This window comes from Chlamydotis macqueenii, chromosome 9 (assembly GCF_036417535.1).
Source record: "Chlamydotis macqueenii isolate bChlMac1 chromosome 9, bChlMac1.mat, whole genome shotgun sequence".
NCBI classification, from domain to species: domain Eukaryota; kingdom Metazoa; phylum Chordata; class Aves; order Otidiformes; family Otididae; genus Chlamydotis; species Chlamydotis macqueenii.
In genome coordinates this window covers 14,386,738-14,412,091 of record NC_141564.1, presented here as the reverse complement: position 1 = coordinate 14,412,091, position 25,354 = coordinate 14,386,738, and the positions used below count along the sequence as shown (strand labels likewise).

Sequence of the window (25,354 nt, the reverse complement as noted above, 5' to 3'; positions counted from 1 at the left end):
TTTCCTCTCTTATTCTTGGCTTACAACTTCCTGCTCTGCAGTGTCTGACATCTGGCATTTGTTTCTTCTGCATTTTCATCTCTCTTTCCTCTTGTGCCTTCTGGCTACACAGCTTCAAACATGAGTTGGACTTCAAACAGTCGATCCCTACATTTTTTTTCTGGGCATGGGTCCTTGGGTATCTTCTTAATCTGCCTTCCTAAGTCAACAGGAAAAAGCCTGAATAGACTTTCCACTGCATTAGGTCTGGTTTTACTTCTTCTAGAGATAACATCCCAGTTATCAACAACCTACATGCTCTGCAAATGCACCACTAAGAACTACCCACCTTATTTCAGAGCTTTTCTCAAATAAAATGGCTCCTCTACTAAACTAAACATCCTGTACTCTATGTAATCTCTCTTTTCTTCCTTTCTGTAAATAGAATTATGCATTTTCAAGGAGGCAAAAAATATTTGAGATCATTCTCTCATTAATACACAGGATTACTAAGGGGCTTACTTGTCACACCAATTACAGTTGTAATAGCCAGATCTTGGAACAAAAATTGGTAATTCCCAAAGGAGTTTAGTTGCTGAAAAGAGGAACACAAAGAAAAAAAAATCACAAATCAGACATTTGTCATGGGCTTGTTTATATTATCTCCAGGAAGCCGTATTATTTTAATGGAGCTAATGCTCTGCTGTTTGTTCTGAAACAACACTCAGCAGATAAAGGGACCACACAGTCTACCATCCTGCCAATAGATTTGTCACCACTGGGCCTGCAGTGAATACCCTTGTTTTGTACGTTGTTCAGACTAACGATGCTTCCAGTTCACTCAATGCAATCAAAAAAAAAAAAAAAAGGCTATTTGAAGAAACGTGCTTTCTCAATGCTGGGTGACTTCTGAATGCAAAGCCCTCCTCTCTCTTTGGGAAGAAGCCATGCAAAAGTGGTTTAAGGCACTCCAGGGGATTTTGCTTACTGTCAAGTTAATTCATGCATTAAATGCTGAATAAATTGCAACAGCATATGCTTACAGCAGATTCTCCCTTTTCACAGACATATGCACTCATCCAAAATACTGTTCAGTATCTCAGCCTCCTTTTTGCCCAGCTTGGATCTTGAGGCCACTGGCTGAAGTTAATGGGAAGAATCTTCTCAGTTTTCAGCTGAGGGTACAGGAGGACCATATGATCACACTAGACAAGTTTGCAGCTCAGATAAAGGTAAAGCTCTATACCCTAGTTTTATTGTGGCTTTTATGCCGTGTTTCTCCTACAAGGGAGTAGCAGCTCATCCAGTTCTAGCCATCATGTTCCCAAGACATACCCAGTACAGCAGAAGAACACCAAGATACTGAATGGTGCTGTACAGTGCCATGTACTTGAACATGCAGAAGGAAGTGACAAGGGCAGCACGGCCTTCCCTGTGTGAAGACATGAATAAAGGACAGCAATTAGGTGACGAGTCTGCTCCTGTTGCCAGTCCTCTCAAAACACTGTCAAAATACAAGGCATGTGTCACAAGTAGAAAAGTCTCTACCAGTATCTTGCTGAGAAGTGAAATAAATAACATCTGGCCTAAATTAAAGTAAAATCTTCACTTGCAGAAATCTTGCTGCAAGCAAAAGGGCTTGATTGCAATCATCCGTGTTCCCAAGACTACAATTTACCCCAGCAAGTTTTTCTGCTGACATTAATAGTGCAGGTAACAACTCCATATGAGGAAAAACATACAAAGCTAAGCAGCTGCTCAGTGAGTTCAAACTAACAAGTCTTCTCCTCCTTCAGTGAACATATAGTATCTAACAAGGGTAACATGCTCTCTCTGGTTATTCGTCTGCCCCAGTAAGCAAAATCAGGACCCTGCCGTAACAGGTGCTAATGTTTTGCTTGCATAAGGTAACAGAGGCAGGGCCTAACAGCAACGTGCAGGTTGATTTGTGGACATTTGATTCAGCTTTATGGAGCATTGTTAATTTTGCTATTTCTTTTGCACTTAAGATACTGCTAATGACATAAAGCTCAGCTGTAGATGCCCTCCTCCTGCAGTTCTGAAGGAATTAATATATCTTAAAGGAATTTCAAATGGAAACTAGGAAAATGGCAATTTCAGGGTCAAAGACATTTCTTTTTCTCTACAGATGTACATTCTGGCCTGGTGGGAACACCCAACACTAATATTTGAGAGGAGTGGGAACTGTTTCCATTATGAAATAGGAAACAAAAATCCACGCTTACCTGATTAGCTCTGGCACACATGCTATGCTGGGGGTTTGGGATGTGAAAGGTGAAGCCACAGACGCCTCCTGCTCCGACAGTGATATCCCTGCATGCGCCACTTTCAAAGCCTGAAAGTCACATCATTCTTCAGCACTCACAAACCAGGAAGACACAGCAACTAACATGTCAGCCAAGAAGTGACGCCCTATCGTGGGATGTGTTCTGTGAATAGCAGTCCCTCTTCACTTCCTGGATGTGCTCCATCCAAAAGGTTTCTCCAATGAGATGTGGTTGGGGCATGAGGTCCAGAAGAAGAATGGGAATGACAGCATAGGAAAGTCCATTTTCCACAGACCCCAAAGCCATCGACTACCAGCTGCAGAAGACAGGTTTGGCTCTGCCTCCTTTGTCAGCACTTATTTGCAGCCACACCTTATGTAGACATTCTAGGTTCTCTGCTTGCTTCCCCCAGGAGAATCCTTTGGACTTTTTGTTGGGGCAAGTGAGTGTTTTACTGCTTAGGTGGCATTGCAGTGACTGCCACAAGGATGTGTGAAGTCATGGAGTGAACTGACCTGCTCAGAAGGGAGTTATGGGTCCTTCTTGAACACGGACCCTTCCTTTTGGAAAAAAAAAAAACTTTCTTGCACTCCTAAAATATGCATTTACAAAAAAAAACCTTGTAGGGCTACAGTTGTTCCCTGTGGAAACTCCTCCTCACCCAAGTCTTCTCCACCCCCTGACACTGAAGATGTTGACAGAAACCCCAGTGGAAGATTCAGAGAATCCTCTGGCAGTTTTTGCAAAGGAAATGAATCAGTCCTTGAGATCACAAATTGCAACAATCTCTGCCTAGGACAGCTCTTGCATGGTAAGGACCACACTGTGGGATCAGGCCTGAATCAGTACTGGTGCCAGTACAGTTGGTCTGTGATAAGTAGAGCACTCCCATCTCCCACATGTGCTCAGTTTGGGATATTCTACTGGCATTGCATTCATTTTTCATTTTTTAGATAAATATATTGAAAATAATTTTCACTTACCCCACAGTCATTGGCTCCATCTCCACACATGCCGACAAAGTAACTAAAAAAATAAAGTAGCCTACAGTTCAGTTCTGGGGAAAGTGAGATCTATAAACAGGAGGGAATCAGAGCCTCCTCCAAGCAAGTTATTTATGCAAGTCATGTGAGCTTTTTGTTAAAAGCCCTTCTGGAAAGCTAAAAGACAAATACAAGCCTGGGACTCTGGACTGTTTATGAGCCTTGGGCTTGCACCTCAGATGTGCCTACAGTAAAGAGTTTCTGCTGTGATACACTGAAGAATACATTAGCATCAAGTTTTATTTTCACTCCATCGGACTCAGTCTCCCACCCTCCCTGGATTTAAGATCAATCATAACAGACAAAAGGGCTAATGATGACAGCCCTGCTCAGGAAGGAAGGACTGCAGGCACTGGTACCTCATGGTCACTAGCAATACACATGACTCTGTTTTGGGGTCCAGTGCTGCCAGAATCTCCTGAAGCAGACAGAGAATGACAGAGGCAGCTGGAGTAGAGAGAGGAGAACATGGGCTTAACAGGATATCTGGAGACAGCTCCCCACTCTGAGGCTGAAGTAACCTTGTGAAATGATGAGCCCTAAAAGTAAATCCTTGTATCTGCAGCATCCAAGTAAAATCAGCCTGGTGCTTCAGGAGCTGACTCACTTGTGTCTTTTACTGCTGAGGCCTGGGCTTCAGTGAAGGGGAAATTCTCACTGGGAGGCATTGATGGTGGTCCAGGGAAGCCAGATAGTGCTTGGGGTGCTCACAGCTGCTCACACCAGGCTGATAATCTGAAAGAGCCCAAAGCTTTCCCTGCTCTAAGGCAAGGCCAGGAACTAGCTAGCTAAGGTGAGGGTGGGAGTTTTCAAAAGATTTTGGAAACAGTTGAATAACAGGCAACAAGACACCTGAGGCTCAGGAATATATATATACACCTCTGTGACTGTGAGCAACACAGGGCATAGCAATGCAGACTGCCCTGTCATGTTTTCTAACCCATCACACTGAGTCAGCAATAATACAGTAAAAAGACTGCTAACATCAGAGAAGCTGCAGTGTTGGGAGATATTCCTAAAAATCTTGGGTAGACAAGTGCCACGCCTTCAGGCCCAGACAGAGAAGTAAGAATGAAAGACGATGTGAATAAATGAAATCTAGACCCATGGGAGTGTTAAGTCTTTCATGGGTTGCCAAACCAACATGAACTTCAGCATCTTTTCTTTAACAGGCTTTTGGAACTTAATTGCCAAGCTCCACGTCTGTGGAAGTTTCAGTTTCGTGCACTACTAGGAAATGCTCTGTTAAACAAAAGGTAGCTCTTACTAGACTCTTTTCAAGCCTGGAAATTCATCAAACACTTCCTAACTCTTAATGCTCATTATGAACTTACTCCAGCTTTTGAAACTCTTCTACAAGGCTGGATTTCTGACCAGGAGACATTCTAGCAAAAACTGTTCCATTCAGCAGGAGCTGCAAGGAGAAAAAAAGGGAGTGATTTTTAAGCACTTGAGGTAGGAGTCACAGTAATTCCAGTGATAATCTGGAATAGAAACCTCCAAAAATTCACATTTCCAAACAATTGATGCTAGACTCCAAAGCAGGAAAGGCTTTTATCAAAGATAAAAGGTATCTTAATTAGTTTTTTGAAAAAATGACAATCACAATAGGGACAAGAGGCCTGGTGTGTTATTTGAGTTACCTGATGAACACAGATTACCAGGCAGGGATTTACTAGAAGAGAATTCATGAGACTGTCCTTCCCATAAAATAGACAAGTCATGCTGAATTGCATGCTGTATAATACCATGTTCTCTTCTGTTCTCCAAAACATGACAGAATCAGTGCTGTGCAGTGGCCAGGAATATGGGCACAAATGTTTTAAGTCATGTCCTCACATCATGAGCCAGAAAAAAATCCAAGGATTTTTAGATCCTTCACCATATGTTAATATCAGAGATTCATCCAGTCTGTAAGTATTTTAGGGTTAGAACTGTTCCCCAGAGATGTCCTGGTCTGGATCTCTTCAGCTAATTATACCAGGACAATCCAAATCTACTGAATAGTAAACCTACTCCAGTTAAGTAATCCAGATCTTACCTTTGGAAGTAAGTGCCTGAAATGCTGTGCTACAATTTGGTAAGATTTCCCACTCATGGCAAAATGAAACTGGCCTGATCCCAATGCCAGCCTGATTCTTCGTTCAGTCTGACAGTAATCCTCCTATAAAACAAGACAGAATGAGTGCTGCTGAAAAGCTACTGTGTGCATTTACACAAGCACTACTACAGAAAAAGTAAAGGACGTACCATGGGGAAGGCCCTTGTGAAGATTCTGGGAGACCTGGGTTTGAGGTGCATTGCCTTTGCCTGGATTTGTAAAGAGATTTAGGCATATAATGCCATTAATTTCAGTGTGAACTAGGTGCTTCATATGTCTTTAAAGCTGGCCGTCAGCATTGCGACTTTTGATACAATTTATGCAACAGTGCCAACCTGGTGAGCTGCTCTGTGAGTGAGAGTGGCTAGAGAGAGCATATGGGCACCATAGCTGGGCATGCCTTTTTGCAGGGAAATACAGTGAAGATGCTGCTCAGGTTGAGTTTTGGTAGAAAGGAGCCCCTCAACAGCCCCTGCAGATATTCCTTACCACCTGCCTGATGCTAATACTTCTCAGAGAAGGGTCAGCACCTTCAGACATACTCTTCAGGGAGAGAGTAACTGGTCTTCATCTCAGTTTCTTTGTGGAGATGCTTGATGGAATATAATTGCTTAGCATAGCTAGCCTATGTTTCACTGTATATATGCAAGTTCTCCACAGTTAATCTGTGTTTTAATTCTGTAGGTATGGGGAAGTGCTAACTCTCTACCTGCTTGAACAGGGCTGGTTCGTTCAGTGAAGTTCCACATATTTTAAGTCCACATCTATACTATCAATTTTACCTTGCAGGTAAAGGAAATCTGTTTTAAACTGCCATCAGCTAAGCAGGAGGGCTAGAGATAAATCTTTCCTGGGTTTCTGCAAAGCTATGCTCAGACTTAGCTAGGCAGTTATCAAAAATGTGTTCATAAGATAATATGCTAGGAAGGAAGCTCTAGGGGAGTACATTTTTATAAATCTCTTATTTTTAAACACTCTTCTAGCACATAACATTCTGACATGCAGACGGTGGCGAATGACTGGTCTCTGTTATACTAGCATAATCCCACTGCATTATTTAAAGCATTCCAGCTTAGTTTGTTTTCTTGCTGCATGACACCTGCTTCTTATATGCTCACCAGGTTTCCATAATCTTCAGTTTTCTTTTCTTCTAGTGGTTTCCAGGTTACAGATGCTGAAAAAGATCCAGGTATTTTGTTTGCTTCCACAAGAATCACTCTATCCATTGGAGAAATCATCCCAGCGTTTCTGGCAACGGTTACAGCTGTCTGAATGTTGTCACCTAGAAAAATCAAGGGGAGTGTTATCTAAAAATTTCTGCAATAAGGAATTGTTTATGGAGGAAACATTAACCTTTTCCTGAATTCCAAGTTTTCAAATATATCCACAAGAATCAGTAAGATTTCAGTGTCTGTGCCTAAGAGAGTTTTTTATAAAGATCAAAACTTTGCAGATGAGATCTGTCTCAATAATTAAATATATTTTTTATCTAGAAATGAAATATTTTCATTTTCATCTGGAGATGAAATATTTTCATCTTTAGCTTGAAGAAACTCAGATGGGGAATATGTTTTAGACAAAAATCGATAAGGGATTCATCTCTAAGTTGCTGCTAGTGTCACTGATTCTCATCAATTGGCCTTTAATGGCTTTAGCGTAGGATATGGGCTGAAGGGGGTGAAGTTCAAGAATACAAGATCTGCGTGACTCCTGGAAAAATGTCTTTGGACCATGGAAAAACTGTGGGTTATCCTATCCAAATCCAAATCAGCCCTTTAAGAAAAAATGGGATAAATAGGGACTGGTAGGCATGAGTTACCAGATGTCATAAAGTTTATTGATTTGTCCTGGCATCCATGATCCATCTCTGCTCATTTATGACAACAGATTTCATGTGACCCTATAAAGAGGGGATCTTACATGACATATTTTTGTGCATGTCATCTCATAACCCTACCAGGGAGAACAAATGGACTCACTGGAAAGCATCAGAGTAACAGGAAGGCTCTGATCTGTGGTCTAAGTGGGACAGATTAAGAGTTAGATATCTGACACAACCCGGTGAAGTTGTCAGGGACATAAGCCTGTATGGTTCAGCTCACATCATTATTGTAACACAGATGCTTCTTGGACTATAATTGTCTGAAAGATACAAATGCCTGTGCCTTCCTACCAGTGGTAGTGACAAAGCGGCAGACTGTTCACTCAAACATCATTGGACTCCCTGTCTAGGCCAGTGGCCACACAAATAATCCACCCTTTTTAGATACCTGTGACCATAACACTCCTGATGCGGGCAGCACTGAGCTCTTCCAGGACAGGCTTTGTCTCCCTCTTTAATCGATTCTCCATTATCAGCAGACCCAGGAATGTCAGATCAGATTCTACCTCCTCCCTAACAGTGAAGAACAGACACAGATTTAATTCTTCTTTTTGCCTTTGGCCTGGTTTTGCATTGAATTTGCTGATAGCCAGTTTTAACTGCTAACCATCCCACCTAACTCAAAAGAATTAAAATAACTTGTTAGATTTCAGCAGTGCCAGGCTGTCTGTCTTTTGTGGTGCTATTTCAACACCAGCAGGGCTTGCTTCCCACCAGCAGCAAGTGGTGCTGGTTGTGTATGGAGGATCTTCACTTGATTTTTCATCCTTCTGTTCTCTTCTTCTCTTGAACAAGTTCAGTACATAGCCAGCTTCCTGGCTGGCTACATGAGCCAGTAAGCTCATGTTTGCTTACTTACCAAATAAAATTCAAAAAAAAAGCCAATTTCAACCTACCTGCTCCACATATCAACATGAAGCCTGATGGATAAGTTGGACTGTTTTCCATTCATGCACCATCCTTATCCAGCATGAAAAAGCACCCTGAATTTCCTGCAGGATCCCCAAACTGTGGTTGTCTGATTTGGAAAGTTCATGCACACTAGTCCTTCTCATTTGAGGACTGTACAACAAAGAAACACACCTTAGTATATATATCTACTACTCTTGATAGTAGGACCTGAGCAAACAGCATGTGGGAACTCCAATTCTATTCTCTTCTACTCTTTTCTTTACACCTGTGCTATTGCTTCTTTTACAGTTGAACACATGCAGTTGAGAACAGAATTTGGTAAATATACCCTATCCCTGAGTGATAAACTAGAGTCTTTCAGGGAGAGAGGTTGACTCTGAAGAGTCTGAATAAAATAAAAGCTTTCAAACATTTATTTTAGCCACTGTAATAAGGAGGCGGTGATGTCAAGCACTTGCATGGCAGTCAGAGTAGCTGAGTAAGGACGTGCCTGAATATTCACTGCTTTCACAGTGATTCTTGCAGCAGATCTTGTGTTTGACCTCTAGTTTTCTTCTTCCTCCTGGCAGTATATACATTATACATGCTATAATTGCACACACAACTGCAAAATCTGGGCCATATCGCACACATTTGCTCATTGGGTTGGACAGGTCTGTTATAAAACCTGTCAAAAGAATTAAACAAACCGCTTGCACTTTGCTTCATTGTCACTGGCCCTTTCAGCAAAGCAAAAAGCCTTGTGAAAGAGCAAGTGAGTCCCATCTGCATTAGGACCTGCAGCTAGTAAACAGAGAGCAGAGCAGATGCTAAGTAACTGTAAATGTTTCAGAAGTTATGTGTCTGGAATATCACAGGCAAAAGCTAGAGGCATTTGGGTAAAAGCATATGGATTCATCTGTAGGTGTTCTTGTGTGAGGCTTGTGGAAAACTAATACTGTGAGCAGAGCAGAAGAGTTTGCTGGCTTCTCTAGAAACCAAAGAGAGCTAAAGCTAGAAAGTTAAAGGATTTGTCCAAGACAGCAGCAGCAGAGTCTGCTGACTTTGACTGGGCTAGAGAACAGGTAGTGTAATAGGTGTTGTCTGCTGCTTTTGCTTAGTCAAGGAGCCAGGATAACAAAAGAAGAAAAAAAAACCAAACAAACTTCTCTTCAGCTGAAAGCCTGGATAAATCTGCAAGGAAATTGGTTCAAATGATGGACTGAGGGAGGGGTGTACTAGACTTCAGAGTGTACTAACTAGAGTTATACTACCTGTGTTGATCCAAAGTTAAGAAATGTGTAAGGATTCTGGGCATGTGCTATAAACATGGGGTAGTCAAGTGCCCTCTACTCATTCTCAAACAGACCTATATCCAGATTTAAATCAGAGTCCCTCTGGTCTGAATCTAACAAAACTCTGTACTACAGCCCTGCTCTTGGCAGGGGTGTTGTGGTAGTGGTACTGTGTGAGGCATCACTAGCCCATGGCTGAACTGGTAAGAAGCAGTCTATGGCTTACCTTGTTAGATCAGTAGATTTCTCCCCTGCCTGTAGAGATTTATATGCCAGTCCGACAACTCTAAAGCCCTGTGCTGTGTAGAGCAGAAGCTTGCTTTCAAAGTTCGATGGGACTGTGGAAAAGGGGAAAGGATAGTTGATAAGGGCACTTGACTGATTTCTAATAAAAGGAAGCCTTGGAGCAGGAAAGGTTCCTGTCCCAGAGGGCAGTTACACCTAGAGTCTACCAATAGGCCAAGGACATCAAGGAAAGCTGCTGAACTGAACTTTGCTCAGTAGGAAAATCATTGCCTCTCCTCTGTCACTTTTCACTTAGGATCCTAAACTATTCTGCAAAGACTTACCTTCTTCCAGTGTGTCATGAAGGAGCTGTGCTCTTCTAGCTGCTCTCCCAAGGCTTGGAGAAAAAGGAAAACTTTTGGTGTATACTGGACAAGTAGACAACTTTTCCAAATATCTATTCTGGCAGAGATTGTACACCTTGTGCAAGAGTTGGTACTTGCTTTTATCTCTTAGCAGTTTTTCTTTGCTGAGAAGGGCTGTATGAAAGCTTAGCCTTAAACTTGGAGCAAAACAGAGAGACTAGCTTTTCAGGCAGAAGTATAAGGTCTTAGACCCAGAAATCCCATTTGGACCTTCCACTTCATTGCACTATCAAAAGTCACTTATACACATGCATTTCTGGGAAGCATTTAAAAATGTTAGTTACCTGTTTCTGCTCTGCATAACATGGCTACCATTTCTGGAGCCCCTTTTGTGAAGACCTGTTGTTCTCCACCAATTTCCTGAGCAATGACTGACATTCTTTGCAAGGCTGAAGAAAATGGAAACTGATGTAAAATGGTAAGTCCTTCCACTGGGACCTAGGAGAAAAGCAAGTGGATTAGACACTTCAGCGAGGATTTTAAACTCAGGCCAAAGGATTTTAGGTCTGTCTGACCTCTGGGCCATAGTAAGAAGCTAACCATGTAAAATGGGCTGATTTGTCACAGTGGGACAGAAAGGACTGTTATATAAAGAAGAGGTGAAATTTGTACAGCAATATTTAGCTCAAGCAGTAGGAAAAGTTCACTGACAGTTTTAGCAGACTATTAGGTGTAGTTTACTGAAAGGAAGTCACTAGTCCAGTTTCTTTAACAAGACTCTGCTGGGTCTTACACTGGTCTTGCAAAGTGAAAATGGATGTCAGAAAGCACTCCCCTTGGTGTTTGTCACCAGTAACGGTCTGGCTTTGGCTACCAGACTCCACTGCAGTCCCAAGTGCTTTTAGAGATCTCCACCACTCAGACAAACTCCAGAGCTGGACAATCTGTCATCTAGCATTCCCCTGCTTCTGGCGTGGGCAGCAAGCTCCTCCAGGCATCTTTTTTTTTAATCAGAGAGAGTAGGGCAATCTCTCTGCAGGTAGTACAAGAAAGACAAAGTGTGGAAGAGCTGTCTTGGACTAGGACAATCAAGCATTTCTCTACTGAAAGATAACTCTTGCACTGACAGTTTAATTTGATCATGAATGTGAATCTTGCAAATAGCTTACACTGCTGGCCTTAGGTCCAGGTCTAACAACTGTGGCATATGTGGATGCTTGACCTTCAATCTGGTGTCCACTGGAATCATCTATCACCTGTGTATTGAAAGACAAAAATCTTTCAGATCACAGCACCAGTAGAGATGAAAGGAATCTCAAGGAATCGTTTAGAGCTTTTCCTTCCCTCAAAACAAGGTATATCTTGTTCATTCCTGAGATGGTTCTGTCTGAACTCACACTAAAAAACTCCAGTGGGTAAAAAATCCACTGCCTCCATTGGCAATCAAATCCAGAGCTTTACCAGCTTCACTAAGATACTGCTGTACTCTTGCACAGCAAATGGATTATGTCCTCTCACTAACAATAAATCCTTTATTCATTACAACCCACTTAAATATGCAAAAATCTTTAGATATAACCTAGACTCAATGGGAAAATAAATAAGAGCTTGTATTAATGTAGAAAGCACCATCCTCTGCTCTTGAAGGATTCCACAAATCAGCTGGATTTTTTAATCATCACAACATGACTGCAAGGAAAAAAATATTTTATGGTGTCAAAGGTCACATGATTATTCCTGTTTCACATGAATTATTTAACAGGATTATTCCTGTCTAATTTATAACTTTGATGGGTATCTGCCTAAGGCTGAGATGGCAAGGTGATCCCCCTGGGGAAAAATATCTTCTAACTCCTGTTACTACTGGAGCTAAGTACTCAAAGTACTCCTAAGTGACAGTTCTAGGCAGCAACAAGAAATGTCTCTACAAAAGCCTGAGCATGTAGTATCTTCTCTGTGTTTTAGTTGTTTTAGCTAAAGTGACTACTTGCATGGGAGGGGTTGGGACATTTCTTGTTTGTGAGAACACCAAAACTCCCCACCACTATTTGCATAACAACAAAGGACAGCTTTACCCAGTTAGTGGCCTCAAACATTTTCACATCCAGTGGGTCTCCTTGGATCTTTCCCTCCCAAACAATTAGTGAATGACAAACTGCCATTGCTCTGAACGCTGGGCCCCAAGGAAGGCTGCGGTCTGCAGGGAAGCTATGAATGTCCTGGAAGCTAAGGTGAAAGAAAGTATAAAAATTACCATCAGAGAACATCAAACAACATATGCCTAACAGAAAAAAAAAATTCTAAGTCAGGGTGCTGTTAAAGTCCTATCCTGTGGTCAGACCACAAGCACATTTCTGAGGACTCGTCCTCCCCCATGAGCATCTGTTAAAGGCTGGAAAACACATGCTCAGAATAAGTGTATTCTGCATAGTTAAGGAGTCCATGGCATGGACAGAGGAACAGATTATTATAAAATATCTTCCTTAAGGTTTGTGCAAGGACTCTTCATCTGTGAGGCTGATATAGCTTTGAGTATCTTTGTGCATGCACATTCCTGGAAATGTAAATGGGCAAAAACATGGGCACTGAAGGAACCAAGTGGCAATCTCATGGGTAACAGTGACTCCCTGTCATAAAGGTTTGGGGCACAGTTGTAGCTCTGAGATTTAACCTAGCATGTCTACTGCAGACTACCCTGCCTGGGCATGCAGGGGTCCTTTTCATGTGACTTTCAGGACCCCTGTGATGAGGCAAACAACTCATTTTCCAGAGGCTATAGAAATAATATTGGAAATCTAAACATGGGGAACTTCAAACTGCTGTTTGACATTAATTGTCTTCCAGATTTGTTCATATGTCTAGGAGGAGAATCCAGTCACTACCCCACCAAATTTAAATACCATTAGTGTGTGAAGGAGCCTTACCAGTTTCTTTCAGAGGGCAGCAAGCCCCAAAGATCCAGGCCATCTTCTGTTAAGGTGCCAGTCTAAGTTAAAATGTACATTTAAATTAACTTTCACATGAGAGCTCCAAGAGGAATAAAAAACAAGACTTATTTTAAGAAGTTACTGTACAGAAAATGCCAGCACAGTGCAGAGCAAAAGTGTTACCAGACAATTCCTAGATTCCAAGAAAAACAACAAGTTGCAACAGTGTCTATTCAGACAACACAAACTTAAGTATGCAAGATTGGTTGATGTGTTTCTAAAATACAATGGAAATGTTTGATCAAAACCCATACTCTCCCATCCCTAGCACAGCTCCCATTACTAGTAAGAGAGCAACCACCACATAGCAGTTACTTTGTCAAAGCAGATGAGGTTCAGCTGTCCACATATGTTGATCCTCTGTGGGCTGATGCAGAAGATGCCCTTTTTCTTCAGCCTCCGCTGGGTATAAATGATCCCTGTTGTCAAGGCAGCTGGCAGAGCTGGGGGGACAGCAATAGTGATAACATCCAAAGCCTTCTTCACCACTTCACTTGCCTCCTCCTGACATAAAACAAAAGGCAGTTATTAGCAAGAGGGTGGCAAGGAGTGCTGCTTGGATTGTCTGAGTGTAGCCCTCTTCATCCCTCCTCCCCTCCTCTGCAGGTGCTTCAGGCTGTGCTGTTTTCTGCCCATGGTCCATCATGTATTCATCTCCCTAAGAAATTAATTGCTTTGATTTAACCAAAGGCTTTAAGGCTACACCACTGCTAAAAAACTGCCTCCGGGCCTTCCTTCATTCTCCATACCAACAAACCTGTCAGGTAGAGCTCACACTCTCTTCCAAAGAACATAAGTTTGAACATGCCAGCTAGGTTATTGCACCCTCAGTCAAGCCCAGTTTCTCATGATACAGCAAACAAGAATCTGACATTTATATGGGCATTCATCCAACTGCCTACAGGCATAGCTCTGGACTCCACATTAGGGTGACATACGGGACGGTGCTGAAAAGGAGGGCAGAATGCATGAGTTAATGATTTCTTCTGACCTTATGTTCTAGGAGTTATGAAAGGAAATTGCTTTTATCTGCAGGAAGAGATACGGAAGTAAAAGTTACATTTCTAAAAGCAATGTCTAATTTGGGAGCTTAGAGGTTGGAGTAAAACTGACTGCCAGTATGCTGAATGTCAGCACTGTTATTCTTGGCAGTTGACATCACTGCTAATGGATTGAATGCATTTCAAATTGAGGTCCCAGAACTGAGACACTGCAAACTAAAGTCAATTTGCAGTTCAGAAGGATCTGCAAACCATCATAGAGTTCTATTATTGCTGCTTCTGAGCTTGGGACCATAAATCATGTTGCATTTGATATGCTGAATCTCCATCATACTCTCATTCTCCTTTCATTGATACTGTTTCAGGCCGCATAAGGCACCAGTTTGATCATATTTTGTATCTACGTTATGTTGGAATGAAGCACTCAGCCCCTTTAGATAAACAGTCACAGAAGAGAAACCATTCAGTATATCATGTGACTGAATCTTACACCAATCTGACAAGACAGTTTCAGCTGCTGTGATAACATCAGCATCTATTTAACGTATTACAAGGGGGAAGTTAAAAAAAAAAAAGAAAAAAGAAAAAGAAAAACTGCAAAGCAGACACCAGGATATGTTCTTAAACAAACTTTCTTTGATATCCCGAGGGGAATTAATCTTCTGAGACAACTGATTGTAGATTATTCCAAAGGAGAAAAATTATTCAAAAGCTGAATTGCAGAATCAAACTTGCAACTCAGGACTTGGACTTTACATTGGCAGATAATTATCAAGGCATGAAGAAGTTCTAAAGCAATGAGGCTTTAAAGTGCAGAACTACTGTTTACAGTGTACAACTATTTCTTACATTGACCTTAATACATGAGAATGAGTGAACTGTTTTAAAAAGGGCTTCAGGCAAACCCTCCAGGACTGAGAGACCAATATGGCAGGGCCCTAGGTGCACCAACAGGCCTGAATTACCCTCACTAGCCTCATGTCCACCCACACCCTCTGCTCGTGGGTTTAGGAGCTCCATTTAAGCTCAGGCCTGGGTCTTCAGTCCCTGTCTGAGACACGTTGTAGGTGTACCTGCCTCTAGCAGTGTTTTCTGGATGGACACCTTTAGACATGTGTGGCAGCCTTGTCTCTTCTCCTCATCTCCTTCTGCTTCTGACTGGTCTGCCCAGATTATTTACCACTTTGGCTTGCCTGGGACTATTGATGGGTTGTTACCAGCACCCAGCTCTTCTCACCATGTTCAGATACTGTGTGACTGTGCCCTGGTCGGTGAGGGCACTACCTGTGCTCTGGCCACCTTCAGCTCCTGGCTTGCCTTCCCCTAGGGAATAGCTGTCCCTTGCTGCTTTCCGACACAATAAATCTTAGTTCTACATTGAGAAACTTCATTAAAATTATAATACAGAATTAATCTACTCTTGATGTATATGGCATGCTAAAGAAGAGCTAACACAGTCTTCACAGAGGGAATTAATACCCCATAAACCTCCTGGAGAACTCTGGGAAAAAAATGGGGAGATGTGGGTGACTGAACTGACACAGGACAGTTGACTTTGCATCTAGCTATTACAGCTAGATGATCTAGATACAAAAAACAGCTTACTGAACTCTTAAACCTTTCTCTTCAAGAAGTTAGAAGACTATACCAGGGAAGAATTGTTCTATACTTGCCCTACTTCCTAACCAGTTTCCATAAGCATTTAATACCAGTTACTCTCAGAGACAGTGAACAGGGGCAGATGGGTCTTTGATCTAAACTGAAGTTTTTGGAAAGCTGCCTTTTCACAATGACACATCAGTCCCATTTAACCCATGACTCACTTGTGATTTTTCTAGAAATGTACAAAAAGTGCCACAAAAACTCTGTAAAAGCTACTTGCAGAGTGCTGAGCTCTTGAGGTCTCCCATTTTCAGAGTTCTAGAAAGCATTATGCTAATTACATGCATAGATAATTACATGTATCAGCAAGCACAGGGCAGGCAACACACAAATAGAGGCAGTCAGCATACAGAAGGCTGCTGATAAGATTTGCTAAAACCTCAAAAGAAATGACTATAGGGAAACCGGGTTTTGGCACCTTGGAATTGAATGTATAAGAGCTTGTGTACTGTCACAAATTCAATTACATTGTAAAATGGACTCATATACTACAGCAAAAAGGAGATTGACAAGGACCATATTTTTATATATAAATGTATATAAAGCCACTCAAGTTTCAAGTCTCTTGAAACTGGTTGTGACTGTTTCTCCTGCATTTAGTGACTCACCCCATTAAGTGCAAATACACACACTGTGTAGATCATTCCAATGGCTGCAAATGCTATGAGGCACATCAGGAATCGGAGGGCATCTCTGTACAGCTTGAAGTTCATGGGTTTAGGGTAGAGAATGGACCTCACCAGATCCCCTTTGGCTGTATTGAAACCTAGAAAGACAAACTGTAATAATTCCAAGCGGAAAACTTTTCCAAAATGTCTCTAGAAAGAATGGAGGGCTTGGCTTTAAAATTACTCATAATTTCTGTAATTTAAGAAGGAAGGCCTAGATGTTTAATTTCAGTGTATGTGACCTACTCTGTAGAATACAGGAAAAAAAAAAGTTATTTTTGTCTTAAGGAGGAGGATTATTTCAAGGTCTCAGAAGCAAACTGAAATTCTTTTTTTGTAATCAATCATATGCTAGTGTTTTTTCTAAAAGTTATGCCAAGCACACAGAAACCATGCATAATAGCTTAGCCCAGCCCAAGATATCAATTCTGCATCTGACTGTTGTGAATTTGGATTAACAGCTTTAACTTAATGTGACTGGGCACACTAAGTCAGACTGTTCCAGTAAGAAAAAGCATGAAAGGAAAAGCAAACTGAAGTGTTGACTGACCAGTTCGCAGCACCACAGCTTTCACTACTCCTCTGCCATCTGCCTTGGTCTGTATGACCTCTGTTCCACAGAAGAGGACATGTTTTTTGTAATCCTCTGCACAATGCATTCTCCAGGGCTTGAAGTTATCAGATTGGGGTAAGTGAGTCTTTGTTACTGGAATACTTTCCCCTAGGGAAGATTAGCTCAGATGAGGAAAACCACAGTACACCTTAAAATCAGCCTGCTGACTTTCAAATAAGTACAGTATCTAGACATTTAGATGGTAAGTTAAAGGTATTTACTAGAGAAACCAGTTTAGAGAAATATTACTTTTGTACTCTGACATCTTCAGAGTGAATAAGAGTTTGAATATCTCCTGCATCAAAAATCCTGCTTTGCAGTGAACTCTTCCACCCGGTGTGTCCTCCACTGCTATTACATGAACATGGGGCTAAGTGTCCGGAGGGCTAGACAGACACTCCAGCAGGCTGGAGACGTTGAAGTGATCAGCAATGAGACATTCAGAGTGACTGAGAGAAACGCCTACAGCCTGAGTGGACTGTGGGCTCTGTGTGAGAACAGTTTTACTCCATATCTACTGTTTATTCTCCTGTCTTGCTCACTCCTCTTCACTGTCCACTCTTTCCCTTCTAGTCAGAGGATCCCTTCCTAAATTTTGCACCCCAGATAGGAATGCCCTTCCTAAAGTCTGTCTTGGCTATTTAGATAAGCTGAGGCTAACTACAATTCAGTCTTTATTATAGCAAACACCCAAAATAATCCCCTTCTAGGCTAACTATGGACTGTCTTATAAGGGTGATACATGATAACACTGTATGTCCTGTGTCTCTGGCTGAAGCCACGGGGCTATGATGATGTTGTGATGGCAAACCTGGGAGGGATGAGCGGTACCTGTCAGCATGCTTTCATTTACAATGCACTGCCCACTAATCAGGATGGCATCACAAGGCAAAAAGGTTTTTCCCTCTTTCAAAACCAGCATATCTCCAGGAACAAGATGGTGTGATTGTAGCTCTTGGAAACCTGTAGGTAATATGTAATGCAAATATTGTGCTTTGTATATTTCTTTGTGGTAAGAGGAAAAAATACAAGGAACTACCTGCTGAATAGATTGTTATTTCTTTACAACAGCTGATAAACAAAGGACCACAAGTAGGACCTAAGAATACAACCTCTGATATTTAGAAAAGTCTAGGCATCAGTTCAAACTGCAGAATTCCCTCTTAATTCCCCAAAAGCCCAACCAATGTTTAATGTTCCAATATTGTGCTGACCTAACGAAGAAGCTTGGATCTACATTTCTTAATTTGACTCCCTCTTTTTGGATTGTGCTCTAAACACCATGGTAATGAACAGACTTTGCATGGAGCAATTAGGTGGACTTGCAGCCCTTTAATGGCTATGTGGTTGGCTTTGTAAGCACTGCTTTAATAGAAATTATATAGTTTTCCTGATATTTTTTTTCTGAAGCTGCACTCAAACAGTTATGAATATGATTGATGTGCCACAACACCAAATTAACCTAATCTGCAGAAGATAGTTAATATTGCTGAGAGACAGAAGAGGAAACTGCTCTAGAACGAATTTGATACTATACATTATTGGATTTGATATAAATTGTTATAGAAATGAAACACATTAAAGAAAGAAGTGTACAGGAGTCACCTTCCTTATTTCTGCAGACAGTGACCATGATGTTGTTATGAGACTCAACCAGTCTGTGCAGTTTAACCGATTGCTATAAATTAAAGGAGAACACACAAAAGTGTTACATCTTACTTACATGATGCAATTCATCCACTAACAATTATTCCCTTTTGTTATTTGCAGTTATAAACCACATAAACTGGGGTCTGGCCTGCCAGGAACTATACAATCATACAGAGAAAGAAATTCTCCACCCTAGTTATGGAGAAGGTGTAACAAAAGGCTACAAAGCAAAGCACTGGAATGGGGAAGGGAGGATGTGGTTAAAGAACCACACAGATTATGATGACTAGAAGGCCAAGCCATTGCACCTGCTACTACACAATGTCACATGACTAAACCTCTGAGTAACTCGCATAGCACTGTACATGTGTAGGTTGTAACATCCCGGCCTTTCCCAGACAATAGAAACAAATCCCTTGTGAAAAAGGTGAGGTGTCTTACCTGCCTAAGATCATACACAGACAAAAAAATCGAGAGGAGAGACATGATTATGATGGCAGTGGCATACTCCATGTAATCTTCAGCAAACCACAGACACACACTGAACAGCTGGAACACGTAAAATGGATTTAAGACCTGTTTGGAGAGAGAGCAATACTCAAGAGCTGGCCGTATTTAAATGGTTCCGGTACACCCAGCCAGTCCATCCTGTTAGAAATGGGCTGGAATAAAAGCTATTGAGTTAGGCATCGTGTCTCCTGACCTCCATTCTAATTTTGTTAGCAGTGGCTTCAGTCCAATCAGATTGGAACATCTCCATCTGACAGAAGGGCCAAATAACCTGGACCAATAGAGTGTTATTTGGGATGTGAATGGCTCAGCCCAAGCCTTGGTTTGCTTGCTTCTTTACAAGACATGTAACAAAGGTGAGAGAAGAGCAGTTGTGAAGTGAGGATGGAATTCACATACTATAGGTACATCTCCACAAACACTCCATTTAGGCCACACATAACCAGTTCCTGTCTGAAAAAGATACTGGTGCTTTATATGGTGCTGTGCCCAGAGGAGTGAGCTCATTGGATCTCTCTGCACCTGTGGGCATACACCAGCTACTGCTGTTCACCTAATCTCTGCTGATTAAGAGACAGCCTTTGCCTGGAAGGTTTGATTTCCAGTGCAGCTTGTAAACATTCACTGACCTTTGTAAGGCCAACAGAACGAGCTCCCCGGACATAGACAACATAAATACCAAGCAGCCATACAGGCATGGGGATGGAGGATAGGGAACAATAGAGAATAAATGAATTTATGGTGATTTCATGGAACAGCTTTTCAAATCGACAGGATTTGAAAAAGGAATGTGCTCGATGAGTGAGCCCTGGGAAGCTAATTCAGACGTAGAATCCATTATATTCTATATGCATACTCTGCCTCCCCAAATAGCCTACAATAAAAGCAACAGAAATGCTTAACCTCTTTGATGAGTAGTTTCCAAACAGGGATCACTGGAACATCAATAGTGTTTGGCCCACATATAACTCTCCTGTATAGGATAAAGATACATCACTTACAGATAAAACAGTTACAATGTAGCTCAGTCAAGAAGCTGCAGCTTTCAATAGTCCCAAGAGCTTGTATCAATCCCAGCTTAAAGACTGGGATCTTTCTCCAAGATAAAGAATTAAATGCTCTTACAGTGTTTATGTCAGAAAAGATTATTGTACCAGTGAGATCTATTTAAACAGACAAGAGGTGTAACACAGCCTTTTAGGCAAACGTTTCCTTACTAAAAAATGCCTTTGAACCACCATAAACAATGAAATTCTGCACCTAAAACTACATTATCTAAACCCAGATAATTTTGCATAAATTTAAGGGCAATTTGAATGTAACATTCAACATGAGCTAAGGTCAGGAGCTGGATTTTCAGTATTCTATCAACTGAAGACAATTTCTTTATTTGGCAGTTTCAGGAATACCTATTCTGTAAATTGTCTAATGATACAGTAGTTTGTGAGAATAAATTCAATGACCATAACTAATTGATTCAGAAGTTCAATACAATCACATGGAGCCCCACTGGAGAAGCACACACACAGCTTATCTGCACCATCTCATGGAGACTTTCTCTTACTCCATATATGAACCTCTTAGAATTAGTTACAGGACATAGTTATTTCCTCACTGAGAACAGTAACAGCGATGAACACTGAGACATTTCAAAAACTTTGACAAGGAATACACAACATTCTCTAACCCTTTTCATTCAATTTTTCAGGCATGGTCATTTCATCTAAAATTACGTGCATATTAATGAATACACAAAAAATTCAAGAAAAGTGCACCAACAGCAGTAAATTTACATCCCTCTGAAATCCATATGTTGAGTACTTGTGTTTTAAATGTGTACCTGACATTCTGTTCGTTGCAGGTGAGACCAGAACCAAATTTGGTATGTATAGCTGAGCAAGTGTGATGGTCTTCTAGGGTTCTAAAATATAAAAGGAGTGTTTTCCTTAGGATATTATTCACAAAGAGGCTTGACTTCCTTAGAGGCTTCTGTAACCAGGGCATTGAACTCACCCAACTTTCTGGAACTGTTTTGCATAGATATTCCAGACATAGCGTATTTTTTGTACTTGGATGCTTTTCACCTGCAAAACAAAACAGGGACAACAATACATGCCACATAGCAAACAAAAATACTACCAGGCCTGCTCACAGATCTCAGCTAGGCATCCTCAAGCACAGATAAGGCAAATTATATGGGGGGCAGGGAGGGAGAGAAGAGAGGATTTCACATGCTAACTCTCTAGCTTATATTATAGAGTGGGATTCCCACATGACTGCAGGTTCCAGTAAGTTTTACATATATTTAAGTCAAGCAATTAAAAAGCAGCATTCTTCTCTCTCCGTTTGGTGAAGCAAGGAATACAGTCCTCACTGTCGTTTCACAGAATGAAGGGAAGAGATCACTGATGCAGTGGTGGGTACACAGGTAGTTTCAAAGCCCATCTTGAGTCAAGAACTCCCTTATCTTCTGTCTGGATTTGAGGAAAGCAGGAGGCTTTGGGCAGTTACAGGCATGGTGCCGAGTCCTTCAGCTGAACAGATATGCCAACAGACAAGAAAGGCCATCCCAGGATACTTCCTGAGTCATTGCTAATGCTAAGCCCTTGCAGAGCAGTTACCCATTAGGAACACATGCTGCCATTTGTAACTTGCAAAAGCAGTCTGTCCTGTCCTGCACGACAATAATGAAGCCTATTAGAGATAATGGTGAATCATATCAGCTGGAAGAAGGCAAGGCTATACACCTATACACATAAGTAATAAAGAAACCAGCTCCAGGGGACTCTCCCTACCCAGTGCAATAAGCAGTATTATAGGCCAATGAAATCTATATTCAACTCATACACTGATTCAAAATGAAGCTATAACCACAGTCATTAACCTAACAAGAGGTCTGTAGTTAGGATTTCATGCAATAGGAGCTGCAATATTTGCAATGCTAAAAACTGGAGTGGGAAATGAGGGACTCAAGTCACTGCCAGAACAGGTCCTTGGACAGCTCTTGGACACTGCTCACTATTCTGTGCACTTAGGTAGCTTAAATGGCAAACAGGTTTTATAACTGACATATAAGTAGGGGCTTTTGAATTGCTCATGAAGGATTAAGCTCTTTACTCTTTGCAGCTTTGCAATCTGTTCTTTTCTATCTAGATGTTGTGATTGATATAAAAGTGTTGTTCAAAGGGCCTATTATTTGAGGGCTATGTTGGGCTTTTTTATGTTACTAATTCCATTCTCTGAAGAATGCTACAAACCAGTCTTCACTTTCATACTGTGCCAGTTGATTAAACTAGCTGGCACTAAACTTTCTTATGTACATTAATATATGCCCACACAAAACAGCAGTAATAGCAACAGCTTTGCTCAGCTAAAGTAAGGCTTATAATGAAAATTTCTACTAAAAATTGCTGTAGATATAAAAATAAATGCTAACAAGTTAGAAATCTATTTCTCGGAAGGGAATATAGCTCTTTTATGGGTTCCCCAGTGCAGTGGTCTAGTATTTATAATGACAAGCTAGATATTAACAGATGTGCCATTGCATTCCTACTGCTCACACCCATTTAATGTGTAATGCTAAGCAAGATATATAACTGAACTGTCTGGTACTTTTTCTAAAATAGAGATAATTATATTTACTCAACTCATGAGGGACCTTGTGATCTGCCTGGATCAATTAATTGTCTACCTTGTCCCCAGTGCCTCACTGGGATCTCAAAGCTATGGAACTGGGAGAGACCAGGATACATTTTTGCAGGAACAAAAATTTTGCAGTGCAAAACCTGACTCCAGCAAACATATTTTAAAGCACAAATTGGTGCATATAAAGGCAAGAAACCAAAATGTGTTTCAGACTCTCCTTGATGAAACATTTCTGGAAACACTGATGCAGCTCCGCCTAGGCACTTTTTGTTCTATTCCCCTTCAACTGTATTCATCCCTGTTTTCATTTTACCATGGGAGCTGTGATGTTCGGTTCCTCACAGCTTCCCTTCAGGCACACAGCCACCCCTAAATTCCTTGATTCCTAAGCCAGGAACAAGTTTTTGATTTGGAACTCTGATTCTTCACTACCAAGCTCAGTGTCCTGAAACTCTCCTACTTATAACATAGGTCTTATCTCAGGAGTAGTGAGTATTCTTTTTTCATAATACAACTCGGAATAAAAGAGGATTTTTACAGAGGTGAGTACAGTTCTCCAAAACGTCTAGCTTGTTTTTCCACAGCTCACTGTGTTCACCAAGTTGCAAGTTTCTTATGTGGATACGTTTCACAGCTCACTTTCACTCCGTGAAGCATGGCTGAGATTTGCTATCATCTCCCAGATGCTGCAGGGAATACTTTTCTTACTTGCAAACTTGGCTTCATTATGGCTTTGCTGAAGATTGAGTCTTCCTCAGCAGTGGCTGTATAATCCAGTCTACTTTTGATAAGTGCAGACACAGAGATCCATGTCACAGTCTTCCGAGAATAAACCCGAAATTCATCCTAAATGAATACAAAAGACAAGTGTCACGATTTCCCTCAAAATCAGACCAAACTATCACCTCAGAATGAATGATTACAGTAGGCCTTTCTAGAGCTCTGCTCCAGCTTTTTTAAAGAATTAACCAACAGGAGCCTCCCAGCACTTGTGACTGATAGATAAATCAGCAGAACGGGAGCAGAACCACGGTCCTGTCAAAATGTGAGTACTGCAAGTAAATCACTGGCCACAGGCCTGGTGCTTGGCTGATAAGGATGGAATGTGAACACTCAGGTCATGATCTGGGAGAAGCAAGCAGTACAGGACAATCTGAGATGCAGAGACCAAAATATAAAGAGAAGATCAAAAGAAACATAGTGCTGTACTGCAAAATGGATGTTTACTGCCAATACCTTCTCACGGTCATTCCTGTGTTAACACCTCATTGCAACAAGTGTGTTAGCACCATGCCTCCCTTGTGGTACCTTAGGCAGGCTATTGCCACAAACTGACTTCACGATCTTGCTATTTTTTATAAAACAAGTTCAACACTGGAACTGCCTGATAAGTAGTGCTGGTAGTACAGTCTCAGCAATTAGAGCCACTACTGTAATAAGTACCCTCATTTTAAGTTTCAGTCCTGAACACTGAACCACACGCATTAAAGCCAACTATGAGACTGACACATATCATACTCAGTGTGTGAGCAGTCTGGCAAATGGAGAAAGCTGACTACCTCAGCCAGGTTCTGAAAGCACATTTATTAAACTTCATTTGGAAATGACAACAGAAAAAAAAGATTCTGTACCAAATATGAGTCCTTTTGAATAATTTAAGGGTTCAAAAAAGAACTTTAATAATGTTTATATATCTTATTTGTACACTTTTATTCTTAAACTGATATTTTGAGTAGAATAACTTTTATTTTCTGATATTTATCTTTAATTTAAATTTCAGAATTAGTAGACATTGGAATGCAGATTGAGATGGGAAGCAGTGAATAACACAGGTGCTCATTATTTGAACTAAAGTTAGTAAAAATTTAATAACAAAAGTGAGTTAATAGGCCCTTATATTGCAATTGCAAAGATGATGATGAATTATGAATGAAGGTTTTATGTGAAGCAGAAGAGAATTCCAAGGAACAAGCTGATGGGATTACTTGTATCCTCATTAGCAGCAGCCATCACATTTGAGAACTGACATAATCAGAGTGTAGGGGGGAAAGTAAAATTGTCATTTTGATACAAAGAACCCCAAAGGAAATCCAAAATTGTCAAATGTCCAGAGCATACTTTGAGAGAGCTTCCTGATAACAAGAATGTACAATATGATTCAATTCCTGCTTAATTACATAAAGGATCATTTAAAAAACTAATTTATTTGAAAAGTGCTTGACATGGCAAATCCATTTAAAATTATACAGAAGAACAGGTAATTAAAAATGCTAACTGAACTGAAGATTAAAAAGGGAGATTAAACCTAATATGCTTCTTTAAAAAAAAAATACGCAGAGCCTATTAGGATGCAGATTGTTTCAATATAAAATATTCAACAGGCAGATCTGTGATTTTCAAAACCCAAGATTTTTACTGCATGCTGCTCTGCTCATTTAAGAAGGCAGCTCAAATACAGTGGCAGCAAGTGATCTATTTCACAATTGCACATTTTGCAAATGTCATTGTTCAAGAACCTTTGAAGCAGAACAAATCAAACTTCTGGAAGT

General features: G+C 40.9%; 1 protein-coding gene across 1 annotated transcript in view; it reads right to left on the bottom strand.

Annotated features, from left to right (window-relative positions):
* LOC104482675 (putative cation-transporting ATPase 13A4) overlaps positions 1-25,354 on the bottom strand; it is a 41,185-nt gene that overhangs the window by 6,849 nt on the left and 8,982 nt on the right. Inside the window, exons 3-25 of the mRNA XM_086754795.1 lie at positions 23,514-23,651; positions 21,174-21,244; positions 21,001-21,081; positions 20,064-20,133; positions 19,092-19,226; positions 18,606-18,678; positions 17,832-17,963; positions 16,938-17,108; positions 16,328-16,485; positions 13,372-13,560; positions 12,994-13,055; positions 12,145-12,295; positions 11,239-11,325; positions 10,414-10,567; positions 9,706-9,817; positions 7,682-7,806; positions 6,530-6,693; positions 5,352-5,474; positions 4,645-4,724; positions 3,251-3,293; positions 2,226-2,335; positions 1,315-1,411; positions 502-574 (exon numbers count right to left, since the gene is read on the bottom strand). Of these exons, the coding sequence (XP_086610921.1) occupies positions 502-574; positions 1,315-1,411; positions 2,226-2,335; positions 3,251-3,293; positions 4,645-4,724; positions 5,352-5,474; positions 6,530-6,693; positions 7,682-7,806; positions 9,706-9,817; positions 10,414-10,567; positions 11,239-11,325; positions 12,145-12,295; positions 12,994-13,055; positions 13,372-13,560; positions 16,328-16,485; positions 16,938-17,108; positions 17,832-17,963; positions 18,606-18,678; positions 19,092-19,226; positions 20,064-20,133; positions 21,001-21,081; positions 21,174-21,244; positions 23,514-23,651 (2,599 nt within the window). The remainder of the gene's footprint in view (positions 1-501; positions 575-1,314; positions 1,412-2,225; positions 2,336-3,250; positions 3,294-4,644; positions 4,725-5,351; positions 5,475-6,529; positions 6,694-7,681; positions 7,807-9,705; positions 9,818-10,413; positions 10,568-11,238; positions 11,326-12,144; positions 12,296-12,993; positions 13,056-13,371; positions 13,561-16,327; positions 16,486-16,937; positions 17,109-17,831; positions 17,964-18,605; positions 18,679-19,091; positions 19,227-20,063; positions 20,134-21,000; positions 21,082-21,173; positions 21,245-23,513; positions 23,652-25,354) is intronic.